The following is a 17,265-nucleotide window of genomic DNA, read 5'->3' as shown; positions in this document are numbered from 1 at the left end:
CGAGTGGTGTGGTGGGGGCACTGTGGCACGCTTTTGCCTAGAGCACTAGTTGACCTAAGGCCGCACCTGAGTGTACAGGTTACAAATTACTGTATGCAGCTGCTATCCTTCAATCCTTCACTTTTGATCATCACTACAATGGAAAATTTATAAAGCTTTACTCCAAGATGGTAAAGATCCCCCACAACTACTAAATTATTCCTCCTGATTGGCTCCTCCTATACTTACGCTTACCAATCAAATCTGGTTGCTCAGCATAAGGTTCCAGCTCTTTCCATCAATGCGACGTATTTATGTAGTTGTCCAGCTTTCTGAATGCAATCAAAGTGGATTGCATTATTTTATTTGCTTGTATGCGGTTGTTTTTTGTAAATGATACTCTATCAGCACTTATTATTCTTTAATGAATGTCATCATATCAACATCACTGATCCATTTTAATTAGACCTACATAGGAAATTGTGTAATACAAATATGTTCATAGGTTCATACTAGGCTATCTGCCCTAGGGCATTTATAAGCCTAGCCAGAGTGTGTTTGGCTTTTGCCACCCATTTTAAATTAATTTTGCTATGCCATTTTTCGAGGTTAGTATACTGTGCCTCTGTCTAACAGTGACACAGAAGTGATACCCAGGGTAAACCTACAATCTTCCATCCACTCATCAAGATTCCTCTTGAAGAGAGTCAATGAGGGACTCTGCCTAACCTGGACTGGGATTTTATTCCAGAGTGAAGGGAGCCTCTGTGTTATGAATCTGTCCCTCCAGCATGTCCTATTTATTTCAGTGCTGAGGTTCAAGTCTCTCGAGCACGTAGCTCGATGGGATTTGGATTTTCTGAGGTGCAGCATGTCCATTAATTCTGGATTGGACATGGCTTTATACGTCAGGCACAGATCGCCTCTGAGCAGGCGGTATGCCATTGAGTAAAGCTGGAGTTTCTTTAACCGGGCAGCATATGGCATCTGTTTGAGCCCTTTGATCCTCTTGGTGAGGTACTTTTGGGGTCTTTCCAGTTGCTGCCGTTGTCTGGTAAGGTACATCCCAAAAGGGGCATTGTACTCTATTATGGGCCTGATGAGGGATGAGTAAAGAGGGACGATGACCTCCCCTGATCTAGATGTGAATCCCTTCATGATTAGGTGAGCTATATAAAATGTTTTTCTAACTACTTTGGCCATGTCGTTGTCAAGTGAGAGATTGCTATCAACTTGGGTCCCCAGGTCCATAATTACTTCTTCTGTACTTAATGGATTACCACCTATGTGGTAATTTGTGGGCACTTTGTTTTTGCCAAAGGGGATGACTACACATTTTTTGGTGTTTAGCTTGAGGCCATGGCTCTGGCACCAGTTGTCTCTTTCTATGAGGCCCTTTTTGGAGGATGCTTGTGTCAGCTGGAGAGTCGATTATGGCGCCCAGTTTGCAGTCATCTGTGAACTTGGTCAGTCACAGTCCTTCCATGTTGGCCTGTACCTCCGAGAAATATATACTGAACAAGAGAGGTCCTAGGACTGAGCCTTGTGGGACGCCACTTGTAACTGGTTTGGAGTCTGACATGGCTCCAGCAATTCTAACCATGTGGGTTCTGTCCGTGAGCCAGTTTGCAACCCATCTAGTGACATAGGGGTTTATATTTAAGCTGGTGAGCTTATCTATAATGCCCGAGTGGGGCATTGTATCAAAGGCTTCTGCGAGGTCCAGATAGGCTGTGTGGACCACCTTCCCCTCGTCAATGGCCTTGGTGACTGTTTCAAAGAAACTGACCAGGTTTAAGAGGCAGGATCTGCCCTTAACAAAGCTGAACTGGGTAGGATCCAGTGTCTGTAGGTCCCCAATATCTTTATTTATGAGATCCATGATGATCCTTTCCATAACTTTGCAGACCAAGCTAGTCAGGCTTATGGGGCGATAGTTTCCAGGATCCGTTGAGGCACCACCTTTGTGGAGAGGGACCACTGTTGCTGTACGCTACTCTTTGGCTACATATCCTGTAGTAAGGCTGAGATTGAACAGTAGTTTTATGTTTGGGGTTAGCTCTTCTTTGAGTTCATGTAGGATGCAGCCCGGGACACTGTCTGGTCCCATGATGCTGTGTTTTTTTGCTTTGGAGAGGGCGGCTCTTACCGGAACATCTGAGATGTCAGGGGGGCGGCACTCTGCTGGGATAGATATTTGCCCTTTTGGTGGAGAGGGGGGGAGAAGTTTGCGCTGAACCTGTCAGCTAGGATGTTGGCAATGTCTGTGGGTTCTGTGTATTTTTTGTCATTTTGGACTAATTCTGAGCATATCTGGGAATTTCCACCCAGGTTCCTAACATAACTAAAGAAAGCCTTGTGATTATCCTTAGTGTCCTGTACAATTTTTCTCTCGAAGCTGGCCTTAGACGATTTTATGAGTGCCCGTAGTTTTTTGCTAATACTGATCAGAGATGCCTTCCCTTTTTGGGATTTTATCATGTAGTAGCTTCCTCCTTCTATTGTATAGTTTGTTTATGGCTGGGGTCCACCAGACAGGACGTCTGTCTTTGGAGGATTGGGTCTTGGTTTTATTTGGGATTGCATGATCCATGCATTCCTGAAGGTGTTCATAGAATGCGTTTATAAAGGATTCTGCGGTCTGGGCCGTATTTTCTACAGGCCCAGGGGCTTTGAAGGATTCCACCTTGGTTTTGAGGAGTGTGAAATTTGCTTTAGAGAATTTTTTCACTGTGGTTTTCTGGGCAGGGGGTGGGGTCGGGATGTGAATATCCAGTGAGATTAGTTTATGGTCTGATCTTACCAGTGAGGGATACACTTCTGGTCTGGAGCATAGAGTCCCCATGTTGGTGATGATCAGGTCCAGTATGTTTTCCTCTCTTGTGGGAGTGGTAACAAGTTGTTCCATAGCATTTGAGTTTATAAATTCTAGGAACCTTTGGGCTATTGTGTTGGAGCTAGAGTAATGCTCCCAGTCTATGTTTGGGTAGTTGAAGTCGCCCAATATAATGGTGTTTGGAGAGACCTTCATATTTTCCAGTGTTCTCAGGAAGACCGAGTGGGGTTCCTGGGTTTGGGAGGGTGGTCTGTAGCAGGCTATAAACTGGAAGGCAGTTTTACCTACTGTTAGTTGCACATGGATAGTCTCTGATGCTTCGTGCTGTACCACCAACCTGGAGGTGTGGGTATCTTTGACAAATATTGATACTCCCCCTCCTTTTGTGGTTCGGTCCAAGTTTTGGGGCCGAAAAGCATGGTATAAGGTATAACCTGGTAGTGCTGGGGTGCTCTCGGGAGCCTTGAACCAGGTTTCTGTTACTGCACAGATATCGATGTTCTCCATGCTAAGGAGAGTTTCGAGTGCGTGCATCTTGAGGTTTAGACTTCTGGCATTGAGAGTAGCATTACTCTTAGTTTCTTATCCCCTGTGATACCTATGGAGGTGGATTTGTCTTTTGAGCCTTGCCTAAAAAAGGCACTATGGGGGTAGCAAGAGCCTTTGCCAATATCCAAAAGCCCAGGGGTGACAGGTGCAAGCCATCCCTAGCGAAGCATCGCGGCTTGTCGAGCATGTCATCCCAGGCTGACAGGCATTGGATCCCCTTTGTATGACACCAATACTTAAGCCAGTTGTTGAAATTGATCATCTTGTCTTCATATTATGGCATCATTCTTGGTGAAGGTAAGATGCTACTCAAGGTCAGGGTCATACCAGCCTAGGCTACATGCTCAGAGAGCTCCTCTATGTCTCTTTTCATGTAGTCCAGGGAGGTACGTCTCAGGTCATTCACACCAGCATGGACAATGACTGAGTCATATTTGTACTTGCCTTGGAGTGACCTGAGTGCTTGTGTTATGTGGCGGATCCTAGCGCCCGACAGGCAGCTCACCGTGACCTTCTCCTTGCTCGGCCTGGTGAGCGGGATGTCAGTGTGCCTGACGATAGAGTCACCTATTACAAGTGTATCAGGTGTGTTGTTTAGCCTTAAGGGCTGTGACTGTTTGGCACACTGGCTTTGTGAGCTATGTGTTGCATGTGTTTTGTTTTGGGGTAGCGGTTGCTTGGGTGTCTGCTTTGGAGGTCTCTGCTGCTTAGGCAGATTTTTATTTAGAGCCTCCGAGTAAGTTTTTGTGTGTTTATGTGTTTGATTTGCTGTTGTGGTAGGTCTATGTGAGACTGGAATTGTAGTGAGTATGGTTTCCTTCTCCTCCTGACTGGTTACGCCAGTACTGAGTTGAGAGAGCTTAGCCACCAGTTTTGCTATAATGTTGCATCTCTCACATGTGTTGGAATTTGTTGGGAGGAGGAGAGGGTTGTCTGTTCACATGAGGCAGTTGTAACATTGCTTCAAAATTCCCAGATTCATCAGCTGGACCGGAGAGGAGATTGACAACTGACCTTTGGACATGCTAGAATAGTATTGGGAATTCCTTTATAATTGAAAAAAAGGGCCAGTGGGGAACAAGGTACTCGAGGGGAGTTTGTGAGGGTGTAGTGCTTTTAATTTTTTAGTGCTGACTTAGTGAGCAAGTGCCAGGTTACTTAAATGCAATGTGTTACAGGTAACTTAAATACAAAAATGACAAACAGTAACTTTCTTTCAAGTGAAACAAGGAAATAAGTACAGTAAGCAATGCAGATATCACTAGGGATCCACAGAAGCACTGAAAAGCAACGTTTTAGGTGGAATTAGCGTTTCAGGGAAATAACAAGCAAACAAACAACAAGCATACAAACAAAGCTAGATTCAGCAGGCCTGGATCTAGTCTATGCTACAGCACTGAGCCCTCAATCAGCAGTTCTCAACTTAGAAGGATGTAAGCTACCTATCCTGCCACCACAGTACAGGCCACAAACCTTCCTAATGTAAAAGAACTGGTCTGAAGCCTAAGTGCTTAATCCAAAAGACTTAGAATGATAGCTACACTTTAATCAAGTTACTACCAAGCAGTAATAAATACAATTGAATACTTTAAATAATGCCTGGATTAGTGCTCAAGTTATACAAACAAAGCTAGATTCAGCAGGCCTGGATCTAGTCTATGCTACAGCAAACAAGGTGTACCAATTTCAGTAAGAAGCAGTTCAAATATGCAGGCACTATAAGCCTTTAACCAGAAATTCCCAGCTCAGAAGGGTAGAGTCCAGCCTCTCCTCCCACAAGAGTGCAGACCACAAACCCTCTTAATGTAAAATAACTGGCCTGAAGCCCAAGTGCTTAAACCAGAACTAATACACTTTTAGAATAACAGACACTGAGCCCTCAATCAGCAGTTCCCAACTTAGAAGAATGTAAGCTACCTGTTCTGCCACTACAGTGCAGACCACAAACCTTCTTAATGTAAAACAACTGGTCTGAAGCCTAAGTGCTTAAACTAAAAGGCTTAGAATGAGTTACACCAAGCAGTAATAAATACAATTGAGTACTTTTAAGATGACGCATAAGCAAAATAAAGTAGGAAGAAACACAAATACAGTAAAAGCAGATACATTTTTTTTAAGTGGAAAGAGAGAAAGGAAAGAGAGAAAGGAGTAGCAGAAACTAAGCTGATTGGCCTTCTCAAATGTTCTCCCTGTACTGGGCAGAATGAGGTGATGACACTAGACTGGGTGGAGGGTCCCAGATCAAATATACACTAGAGGCGGGCAACTGCAAAGCCACCAAACTGCAGAAATGTTTCTCACAGCTGAAAAGCAGCAGTGAGCCTTTAAATGAAAGTTTTAAACAGCTAAAAGAGCCTCTAGAAAAAAGAATTTAACTGCAACAAGTTATCAGAAACAAACAAACCAACAGATGCTTAATAAAAGTGGACAATTTCCAGTTAATACCTCACACACAGTGAACCTAGCTAGAAAAATACACAGTACACAAAGTGCTATAAATAACAAAGAAATAAAGAACAAAATAAACAAAAAACAGGATACTTAATGTTATATATTATAGCTCCGAGTTTCCTCAGTGTCTTTCCTTCGATCAGCTCAGTGTGAAATGGCAGAACACTCACAATTGAACTTCTTAGGTAATAGAAAGTTGAAAAGTGAGACAGCGTTTAAGAAAGAAATCTCAAAAGAACCAATGAGGTGCTTAGTCTAAGCTGTAGTCCAGGTGACCTCAGTCAGCCAATGACCTCAAACAATTCCCTCTCACTGAAATGCCTGATGGCTTTGGCTAAACCAAGATGTCCCTGAATATGTGCTCAGACACACAGCCTCCACAAACACTAGGCCCAAACACAAGCCTGAATATGGAAATGCTACAAATATCCCCACTACTTAGAACAAACTGCAGAAATGTTTCTCACAGCTGAAAAGCAGCAGTGAGCTTTTAAATGAAAGTTTTAAACAGCTAAAGGAGCCTCTAGAAAAAAGGTTAACTGCAACAAGTTATCAGAAACAAACAACCCAACAGATGCTTAATAAAAGTGGACAATTTCCAGTTAATACCTCACACACAGTAAAACTAGCTAGAAAAATACACAGTACACAAAGTGCTATAAATAACAAAGAAATAAAGAACAAAATAAACAAAAAACTGGATACTTAATGTTATATATTATAGCTCCGAGTTTCCTCAGTGTCTTTCCTTTGATCAGCTCAGTGTGAAACTGAAATCATATTACTTTTCTTCCAGGTTTTGATTCTGATATGGTAACACTGGTACCAGCACTGGGGAAAAACAAGTTTTTAAAACATCTTTCAATGGGAAAAAACTTCAATGTTAAATCCAGGTGAGTAAGAAAAATGTTGCTCTACTTCATGATAATCATATCTGCTATGATGGTAACACTGTAACACAATGCATGCTACAAACTGACAGATTAACATTATATAATCATGCTTAGCAATGATGTTTTCATATTTATTTAACAAGATTAAAAAAAAAAAACTCACGCGCCAGTGTATCTTGTTTACTAGTGATAATGCTTATGAACAGACATATATTACAGATATACTTTTCTGTTAAAGCAATTAGATGGTTTTATTCAGGATTCATACAGTGTACATCAGTATATATATATTACGTATTGTATTTAACAATTTTTATTGTATGTTAATTTCATTGTTATAGCTATTGGCTTGCTTTGCTCTGCTTATCTGCTTGTATATTTATTTATTAACTCACAGGAATCAGGGTGGCAGTCACAAACTCCTTTTGTCCCCTTCTCACACCCCATTGGGAGTTGCCCATTCTGATTTGAATTCCAAGGATACTGCCATTCCCCCACGTGGCCTTTGCCTACCCCCTACACAGGTGATCAGAATACTCATTGCAGAGCTCCCTACAGTTCCTGTGTTCAGAGAAGAAGGATACAGGTATGCCTCAGCATTTTCTCTGACTTAATTGTTTTCTTAGGATGGGGATGACACAAACATAGTATAATGTTTGTGGTATAAAATGGCTTAAAATCCATCTTTCTCAGTCTACCTCCAAAGTCACGAGTATAAAAGAGAAATGCATCTCTCTAGTTTTCCTAGGGGATGGTCCTTACCTGTAGTTGTATTTCAACTGCCCATCTAAACTGAGACTGCTAATGGAATGTTCTTACCATCCTTTCAAACAAATTCTTTGGCAGGGAAGCTTTAAGTTAGGTAGTTTGCCTATATCACAAATGCATAGCTTATGCTTATACTGACAACCTGGTCTTTACTTTCATTTTTAGCAAAAAATCTTTTGCAGTCATATTACAGTCATGGCTTTGTACTTCCTTTTAAGTTAAATATTGAGCATTCTGCTAAGTGAATTTATAAGTATGACACAGGTGATGCACATGTGTGTGTGTGCATGTATTTGTGTGTCTCTCCATCTGTCTGTGGCACACATGCAATCATTCATAGCTTTCTGTTTTGTTTCTCCTGAGCCCAACCTAACATACAATGCTAAGTTGTCTATCTTGCCTTCGTTCTTGCTGTTTGGGATCGGAGCCGATCCTCAGCTCCAACTCGGCCATCTTCAATAGTTCAAGAGCTGTTTACTGACTCGAGGCTACCCCTTATCCCATGATGCCTAGCAAAAGCTACCCAGATCTCATTTCCCACTTCAGCTATGAGGTGTGTCATTTCTGGCTCAGGCTTGTATACTTTTGTATCTTTATATATTTATATTTGTTAAAACTTCTTAAAACTAGTGTATACTCCCCCTTATAGTTTTATTTTCTGTGGGTGTTGTTTGTGGACGTTGCTTCTTTCCGCAGTCCCTTTTTTTCTTAAGAACTCATTTAAATTAGAGAGTTCTCCCCTCCCCCCTTCCTCAGGACAGCTGTTTAACCTAGAGGCTCTTCTTCCCTTCCTTTTCACTGTATAAAAAAAAAAAAAACTGTTGTGTTCGTTTAGTAGTGTAGAGATTTTTTGTCTGTATTGTGGTATTTGGATTGTGTGTAGTGGTAAAGTCATGTCCAAGGATACGAAAGTTTCTGGTTTCAAAAAGTGTGACTCATGCTGTCAGAAAATGTCTCTGACAGATGGGCATACTAGATGCGTTTATTGTTTGGGCACTGTTCACCTGCAGGACTCTTGTTCTATTTGCCAAGCCTTTAGTCCAAGGGTCCTGCAGGAGCGCAAAAACAAATTAATCCTTCGGGGTTTATTGAAGCCTCAGGATTCACCGGCAAAGAGTTCTCAGCCAGTGAAATCCCCTAAATCTGTCAAACCATCGGTTCCACCTTCGGAGCAGACTCCTGTACTGAAACAACTGAGTATGTCGGTTCTGGCTGACAGTGACAAGACAACTCCTCCGTCGGCTCCATCAGATGTTTCAGAGCCATCACGGAGCCATAAGAGACTGAGGTCCCCTTCTTTAGGGTCCATTCACACGGCACCTCGGTCACCATTATTACAAAGTGAATGTAGCCACTATTCTTCACACTCCTCTCGATCCTCTAGGCTTTTGGACCATGATGTGGAGAGAGTAGTAAGTAGGTTGCTTAAGTCACAGGCACTAGCTAAATTACTATCCAGCCCACCTGAACAGGTTTTGGCTCCAACCACCTCTATTTCCATTCCTCCTCCGACTTCATTGAGTTCGGAGCCAGAGTTCGTTGGTGTGTGGGTAATGGAACTGTTGGCTCCAATTACCATCTCTCCTTTGGCTCCGATTACCTCGATTATTCCTTCTATCGAGGAATCTGGATGCCAGGGCTCTCTCATCGGTTCCAGAGGGGGGAGTGGCATCGGACCCTTGTCCAACCCTGTTCTCCCCCTTGGAGCTTCGGCGCAGGTGAGCTCAGCTCCTACATTGGCCTCGGAGCCATCACCCTCGGCATGGAGAAAGATTCCTATTTCTTCAGAACTGGAGCTTTTTCTGCCTCAAGGTCGGGACATCTTTGAGGTCATGCGGAGTGTGCTGTCCCCCGAAATAGCTCCACTACTAGCTCCGTCCCTCATAGTGTCTGTGCCAACCTCTGCTCCTCCTCCAGACCCCAAGCATAGGTAACCAATGCCCTATGACACCCCATTGGGTGTTCCCTCTTCTTTCGAGGCCTCCCCTGATCATTCAGAGGAGCCCCCTCAGAAGAAGAAGTGCAAGAGGAAGCACATTGACTCCCCCGAGTCTGTCACTTCAGATACAGACTTAGATGAATAGGAAGGGTCCCTGATGTCCCCCTCTGAAGATGTTTCCTTTTCGGACATCCTTGAAATGCTTAGGTAGAGGGGGAACTGGGCTCCCCTAGCCCCTACCGAGGATGAGTCTGTATTACCAGATGCATTTGGTTCCCGACCTTCCACCTCCTGGGTTTCTCCTCCTTTTGACCCACTCATGTCTCTGGTGGCTCAAAAGGCTTGGTCAGCTCCAGATACTGTGGAAGCAACTCCGAGGAGACCTAACAAGTTTATTACAGCCCTCCAGGATAAGAAATTCCTTTCCAAAGGTGTGCCCGTTGATGCCATGGTGGTAGCAGCAGCCACCAAGAAAGAGTTAGCAGAAACCTCTTCATCTGTTCATCCCCTAACAAAGAGTCTTGGACGATGGACAGAGACGGAAAGTTGATGTTTGCTTTAGCGACCTTCTCAATGAGGTCCCTGAACTATCTATGTCATTTTACTCGTCTTCAAAGGGATCTCCTGAAAGAGTTTGGAGATGCCCTTCAAGATCCTACAGCTGAGGGAGTACAAGCCAAAGTAGCTTCCCAGCTGGCGACTCTTAATTCCATAGTCAACTCCTCCAAGAGGCTGATTTTCTATGCACTTGATGGAGCGAGCAGAGCTGCTGGCAAAGGTGTGGCCCTCAGGAGACATGCTTGGATGCGGCTGTGTCAGTTTCCAGAACCCTTTCAAGTATCCTTCACCAATACTCCCTTTGATGGCTCCTTTCTCTTTGGGCCTCAGGTGAAAGACACGTTGACCAGATGTGAGCAGGAAGGCAAGACTCTCTCTGCCGTGGGAGTCTGTTTTTCCACTCCCTCTAGACCTTACCCCAAGGGTCAGAAGAATGGGAAGATGTGGTTCTGGAAATCCCAGGGATCCTTGCCTGATACACGTGGTGATTTTTCCTCCAGAGGTAGAGGGGGAAACAATAACAGACGCTGCCCTCATGGCAGAGGGGGTCTGCAGAACCAGGGTGACAGAGAATCTTTCTATGGCAAGCCCTTCCAGCATCCCTGAAGGGTTGCCCAGCTGTTCACCTCTGGAGGCAGTCGGGGGAAGACTTTTGCTGTACCCAGAAGCCTGGCAAAATTTAACAAGAGACAGATGGGTACTATCCATTATATATGGAGGTTACAAAATTCCCTTCCATCAATCCCCCTTACAGTCAAAAAAGGCCCTTCCAGATGTTCCACCCAATCTGAGGGAGCGAGCAGTCACAAGTTTCAAAACTGCTAAAATAACGAGCCATTCAGGAAGTCCCCGCAGACCAGCCCTGATCCGGAACTTACTCAAGATTCTTTTTGGTACCAAAAAAGACAGGGGACTGGAGACCAATTCTGGATCTCATCAGACTAAACAAATCTGTACAAAGAGAAAAGTTTTGGATGGTCACACTACAGTCCATTCTACCCTTTCTGGGTCAGGACAATTGGATGTGCTCGATAGATTTTCAGGACACGTACTACCATATCAAGATGGACAGACGCTCCAGGAGATTTCTTTGCTTCTGGGTAAGGGCCAGTCATTACCAGTTCAGAGAGCTGCTCTTTGGTCTCACCTCAGCCCCCAGGGTATTCACCAAGTGTTAGGCAGTAGTCACAGCTCACCTGAGGCATCAAGGATTCCAAGTGTTTCCATATTTAGACTACTGGATCCTCACTGTTACCACCAGGCATCAACTCTTACAAGCTCAGGATTATACAATCACATCATGCACTCAACTAGGCATCACAATAAATTTCCAAAAATCTGCCTTGTTGCCCTGTCAGTCTATCATTTACATAGGAGCAAAATTAAACACAAGGGAAATGTTTGTAAGATTACCACTGGAAAGAGTTTCCACAATTCGTCAACAAGTGTTAATCCTAAAGCAGAGCAAAAGGATTCAAGTCAGATATGTATTTCAAGCTCCGGGCTCCATGGCAGCTGCCATTCTTCTAGTTCCATTAGCGCGTTTACACATGAGAATTCTTCAGTGGCTTCTTTTCATGTAGTGGTCCTTTCAGGAGCTTCCCATGTCTCACATGATCCAGATTACAGAAACATGCAAAAGGCACCTGTCTTGGTGGATGGACTCCCCACTAGTGTCTCAGGGCATACCTTTCATACAGCCTCCACCGGTAGCCATAGTGACCACGGACACCTCCCTAATAGGGTGGGGGGTGCATTATCTGGGCAGGACAGTCCAAGGCACTTGGCAACCTCACGAGTACCATCTGCACATCAATGTCCTAGAAATGAGAGCAGTGCTTCTGCCATTGCAAGCCCTTCAAGACCCTCTTCCTTCTAGGACCACTGCAATTCAAACAGACAGCATGTCAGTGGTGTGGTATGTCAACAAACAGGGCGGAACCAGGTCCTATCCCCTGTGTCAAGAGGCACTCTGACTGTGGCAATGGGCAATTTCCTCCCAACGTTTTCTGATTGTGATGCACATCCCTGGGAGATCCAACGTCATAGCAGACAGGCTCAGCAGAGCTATTCTCATGCCTTATGAGTGGTCTCTGAATCAGGAAGTTGCAGATCTTATCTTCCGCAAATGTGGACAGCCTTGCTGCGATCTGTTTGCCATCCCTCTCAACAGCAAATGCAGCAACTACTTCTCCCTTCTTCTGCTTCCAGGTCACATACCCAGAGACGCTCTAGTCCACGACTGGCCTCAGGGACTCCTTTATGCTTTTCCCCCATCTCCCCTAATACCAAGACTCATATAGAAAGCAAAATCGTTGGGTTGCAAAATGATCCTCATTGCCTTTTATTGGCCTCAACAGATATGGTTTCCATTCCTGCACCCCTACCTTGTCGATCAGCCCTGGAGTCTGGACCCAATTACAGACCTTCTGAATCATCAATTCCTCCAAACACTCCAGCTTACAGCTTGGTTACTCCACTTCCAACCTTAGCCAGGCTTCCCGGTATATCCCCAGCAATCCGTGATATTATCGTTTCCTCACATAAGTCTACTAGGAGAAAAACGTATGCTAGTAAATGGAAATGGTTTACTTACTGGGCAGAGTCTAGAAATGTAGATACTTTCTCAGCCCAAGTCCAGTAAATTCTTGAATTTCTAACACAACTTTTTCAGTCTGGTGCCGCTTCCGCTACTATTAGAGTACAGTTAGCGGCCATTTCAAATTTTCATATCAGATTGTTGAATTCTAACATTATGTCTCATAAGCTCTGTAAGGCTTTTCTGAGAGGAATATCTCTTCTTAGACCTCCAGTGAGAGATCCCCCTCCTCCTTGGGATCTTAATTTAGTCTTAACTTCCTTAATTTTGCCTCCTTTTGAACCAGCAGCATCATGTTCCCTTAAGTTTCTGTCTTGGAAGACACTTTTTCTGGTTGCTATCACTTCAGCTAGGCGTGTCTCAGAACTTCAAGCATTATGTGTTCATCCTCCTTACCTGGTGTTTCACAAGGACAGAGTTTCTCTGAGGACCAATCCATCCTTTCTTTCTAAAGTCTGCTTAGAGAACAATTTAAATCAATCCATAGATCTCCCAGTATTCTTTCCCAATCACAGCAACAAGGCAGAATACAAGCTCCACCAACTGAATGTTCACACAAAATTGTGTTTTTACCTTCATAGAACTAAAGAACTAAGAAATTCAGACCAGTTATTTCTCTCTTATGCCTTCAACAAACAAGGCCTCCCAGTTTCCAAGATGACCTTATCCACATGGTTATCTAATACTATTACCTTTATTTACCAGTTATGGAATAAAGAGTTACCAGCTAAACCAAAAGGTAATTCTACCAGGGCATTAGCCACCTCCATAGCCTTTCAGTCTAGGTTGCCCATAGATTCATTCTTTGCAGCTGCCACATGGGCAAACCCTCATACCTTTATCTTTCATTACAAGGTGGATATGGTCTCCCAGAGCAGAGCTGACTTTGGTTCCACTGTTCTGAAGAGTCTGTTCTAATGAGCCACCCAGGATTTAGGTGCTATGGACGCTGTCCCAAACAGCAAGAACGAAGGTGAGATAGACAACATAACATAAAGAAGTTATGTACCTCGCCTTCCTTCTTGCATCCCTCCCTCCTTCCCCCATCCTACTGGACTGAGAGGAGTTCTTGTTTTCACTGGCTGAGTATTTTTTTCCTTATTGCTATTCTGGCCAGGTTTTTCGTAACCTATTCTATAATTAGATGCATTGAAAAAACAGTTTTTAGATAACTGGTTTTCTCAACATATGTCTGGGATTAACTTTTACAAATGAGATCTGGGTAGCTTTCGCTAGGCATCATGGGATAAGGGGTAGCCTCGAGCCAGTAAACAGCTCTCGAGCTATTGAAGATGGCCGAGTCGGAGCCGAGGATCGGCTCCGATCCCAAACAGCAAGAAGTAAAGCGAGATGAAAACAACTAACATGGAACGTTATGGTAGGTACATAACTTCTTTTTAAGTTTCAGGGGAAAATATATACAAAACTATGTGGTTATAATACATCTCTTAAAATTTCTGAAATAGCTGCAGTAGAGAGGTAGAACTGATGTGAACGTGGATTTGGCAGGAAGACTGAGCAATAAAAAAGCTCACATATTTTATTTATTTGACATTTGTTGACCGGGTTGGTCCAACTGAGTCAGTGGCCCATTTTCAGTGGAGACTCGAGAAGAAAAGCTCTAATATATAGAAATACAGTATACGCATATTTGAAGTACAACACAATCTTAGAGGTCTTATGTACTAAAAACACAGCTATAACACAAGTACAGAGAAGACTTTTTTGAATATTTCAAGCATGTTTATAAAGTATAGCACACATCTTAGAAGTCTTATGAAGTACAGAAAGCAAATAGGAAATAGAAAATATAGTACCTAAAGTAAATAGAAAAATCACCAGGATAGCTATATTACAAGTTCAGAGAAGGCATTTAAAATAGTAATGATATATTTACATGTGATGAAGTGGTTAAACATATGGGTTTGAAGTGTAGAATAACTAAGTGTTAATAAGGAAGAATAGGAAATAGAGTGAGATGACTGTGTAATAAAATAGTGGAAGCATGTTAGTGGGAGAAGAATTAGGTATGGTCACGACAGGAGCAGGACTGTGAGTTAAATAGAAGCAGTCTAAGTTCCTTTTTGAAGTGACTAGGGTGGGAGATGGATCTTATGGCTAAGGGGAGTTTGTTCCATGCTTGGGCTACAGAGCATTTATACAGTCTTCTTCTTCTTTCAGCTTTTTCCTGGTTAGGGGTCGCCACAGCGGATCACCTGTCTGCTCATGTTTGGCAGTGGAGTTTTACGGTGTCGAGTTGCCAGCCCGGTGCCCAACCTTCCACAGAAGGCACACACACACACACACACACACACACACACACACACACACACACACACACACACACACACACACACACACACACTCACACCTAGGGCCAATTTAGAGTGTCCAATCCACCTGCAGCATGTCTTTGGGATGTGGGAGGAAATCGGAGCACCCGGAGGAAATCCACACGACCACAGGGAGGACATGCAGACTCCACAGAGAAGGCACCCCAGCAGAGGATCGAACCAGAGAACCTCTTGCTGTGAGGTGGCAGTGCTAACTGCCCACAGAGCATTTATACAGTAATTTCCCAATATTTTTGTTAGGTTTATAAATATTGAGTAGCTGCTGATTGGAAGTACTGAGGGAATGAGTGGGGGAAAATATGAAACGAGGGAGGAGAGAGAAGAGCAGGAAGATGGTTTATATATTATTGAGTGTGTGATTTGAAATTGTAATAGTAGGAGTTGTTTTGTTGGGGGAGTTCAAGTCATAAAAGAGAGTTGAGTGCAGGGCAGTGGTGAGAGTTGTGTGGTGTGTTAGTGATAAATCTAGCAATTTTGTGGTATGCTTGCTAGAGTTTAGTTAAGACTGCAGATTGCAAGTTATTAAGTATTAGAGAAGGGAGGGGAGAAGGAGAGCCTGAGCTAGGGAGATTCTAGAGTTAGAGGTAAGACATTTTCGATTTCGGTACAGTAGACCAAGTTTTTGGTGTTTCTTTTTTTAATATTTTGGAGGATATGCAAGTTGAATTTAAGTTCATTTTTTATGATGGTACCTAAGAACTTAGTGTAGGGGTCAAGTTTAATGGTGGTTGTGTTGACAAAGGCTGATTTGCGAGAGAGAATGTGGGAGAAATAGCAGGAGTTTAGTTTTTTTTGGATTTAAGATGAGCTGATTATCAGACAGACACTTTTCAATGGATATGAAAGAGGCCTGGGTGAAAGCATGAAGGTCAGAGATATTGTTAAAAATGGAGATGAGTGTAGACTCATCCGCATATTGAATAAGGGAGGATTGTTTGCAAGAGGTATGGAGATCATTGGTGAAAATATTGAACAGACGGGGGCCCAGGATAGAATCCTGGGGTACACCTGATGTGATGGGTAGGAAGGAGGAGCAGGAAGAGAGCCACCTGACAAACTGCTGTATATTGGTGAGGTAACTGGTAAACCAGCTAAGGGAGGGACCAGAGAGACTGAGATCAGCAAGTTTAGATAAAAGTATAAAATGAGAAACAGTATCAAAAGCTTTGGAGAGGTCAAGGAAAAGACAGAATACAAGTTGATTATTGTATCTGGCTTCAGCTACAGTGTGTGTGTAAAAGATAAGAGTACAGTGGAAGACAAGTTCTGTGGTTTGTCCGGAAGCAATGCTGAGTGGGTGTTAGAAGGTTTTCCTGGAGGAGAAAATTAGGTAGCTGAGTATGAATGCATTTTTCAAGAATTTTAGAGAGAGGGGAAAGCAAGGCTATGGGTCTATAGTTAGATGGATCAGTAGAATTCCCACCTTTATGTAAAGGGATGGTAAAGAAGGATTTCCAAATATCTGGTACTGTGGCTTTCTGAAATGGATCTATTGATTAGCCGGGATACTGGGTAGGCTATGGATTCAGCTGCTAGCTTTAGGAAGATAGCAGGAAGGTTTTCTGTGGAGGGAGAGCAAGGGTTGAGCTTGAGAAACAGTGATTGCATGTAAGCAGTGGAAATGGGTTTAAGGGAGAAGAGGGTTTTTTATCTGGGTTGGGAGAGGTGTGAGAAGGATAAGAATTGTGGTTGGTGTGAGTATGTTTCTGGATAGTATCAATGAAGTAATTGTTGAGAAGGGTGGCAGTTTCTAGTGGAGTATTGTTAGGGAAAGGGGAGGGAGTGGAATGGTTACCAGGATGGAGTATTTTGTTAAGGGTGGAGCAGAATTTTTGTGGATTGGATTTACTGTTGATTTGGGAAGAGTTGTAGTAGGATTTTTTATCTTTGTTGATTTATTTCTTGGCATGGTTTCTGAGCTCTTTGTAGGTTTGAAGCAAGGAAGGAGTTTTGGTTTTGGCCGTCTTTCCAGACACTATCTCTTTTGTGCATAAGAGCTCAAGTTTATTTAGAGAGTCAGGGGGCATAATTGCTGTTGACTCTAATTCTTCTGGTAGGGGCAAGGAAGTTGAGAATTTCTAGAAATATATTGTTGAATTTTAGTACGGCTTCATTGAGAGGGAGCTGCAATAGGAAGGACCATTCAGTACTAGATAATGTAGAATTAAATATGTTTGGGTTAAATTATTTATTTATTTTACATTTGTTGACCGGGCTAGTCTAGCTGGATACATGTCCATTTTCAGGAGAGGCCCGGGGAGAAAAGCTCCACAATAAAAAGTTTGAAAGTTTACGGCAGTCTCTGTAAGAGTATGGTTTGGGTGATTGAGGAGAGTGTC

The 17,265-nt window shown here is 43.2% G+C and overlaps 1 protein-coding gene across 1 annotated transcript in view; it reads left to right on the top strand.

The window, feature by feature from the left end:
* CARMIL3 (capping protein regulator and myosin 1 linker 3) overlaps positions 1-17,265 on the top strand; it is a 3,552,770-nt gene that overhangs the window by 2,859,066 nt on the left and 676,439 nt on the right. Inside the window, exon 19 of the mRNA XM_044058175.1 lies at positions 6,612-6,708. Coding sequence (XP_043914110.1) covers positions 6,612-6,708 — 97 coding nt within the window. The remainder of the gene's footprint in view (positions 1-6,611; positions 6,709-17,265) is intronic.

The sequence above is a fragment of the Protopterus annectens genome, chromosome 16.part0, assembly GCF_019279795.1.
Source record: "Protopterus annectens isolate FY-2018-M chromosome 16.part0, PAN1.0, whole genome shotgun sequence".
NCBI classification, from domain to species: Eukaryota; Metazoa; Chordata; order Ceratodontiformes; family Protopteridae; genus Protopterus; species Protopterus annectens.
The sequence above is the reverse complement of the archived record's forward strand: the minus strand, read 5'-3'. Positions and strand labels throughout refer to the sequence as shown.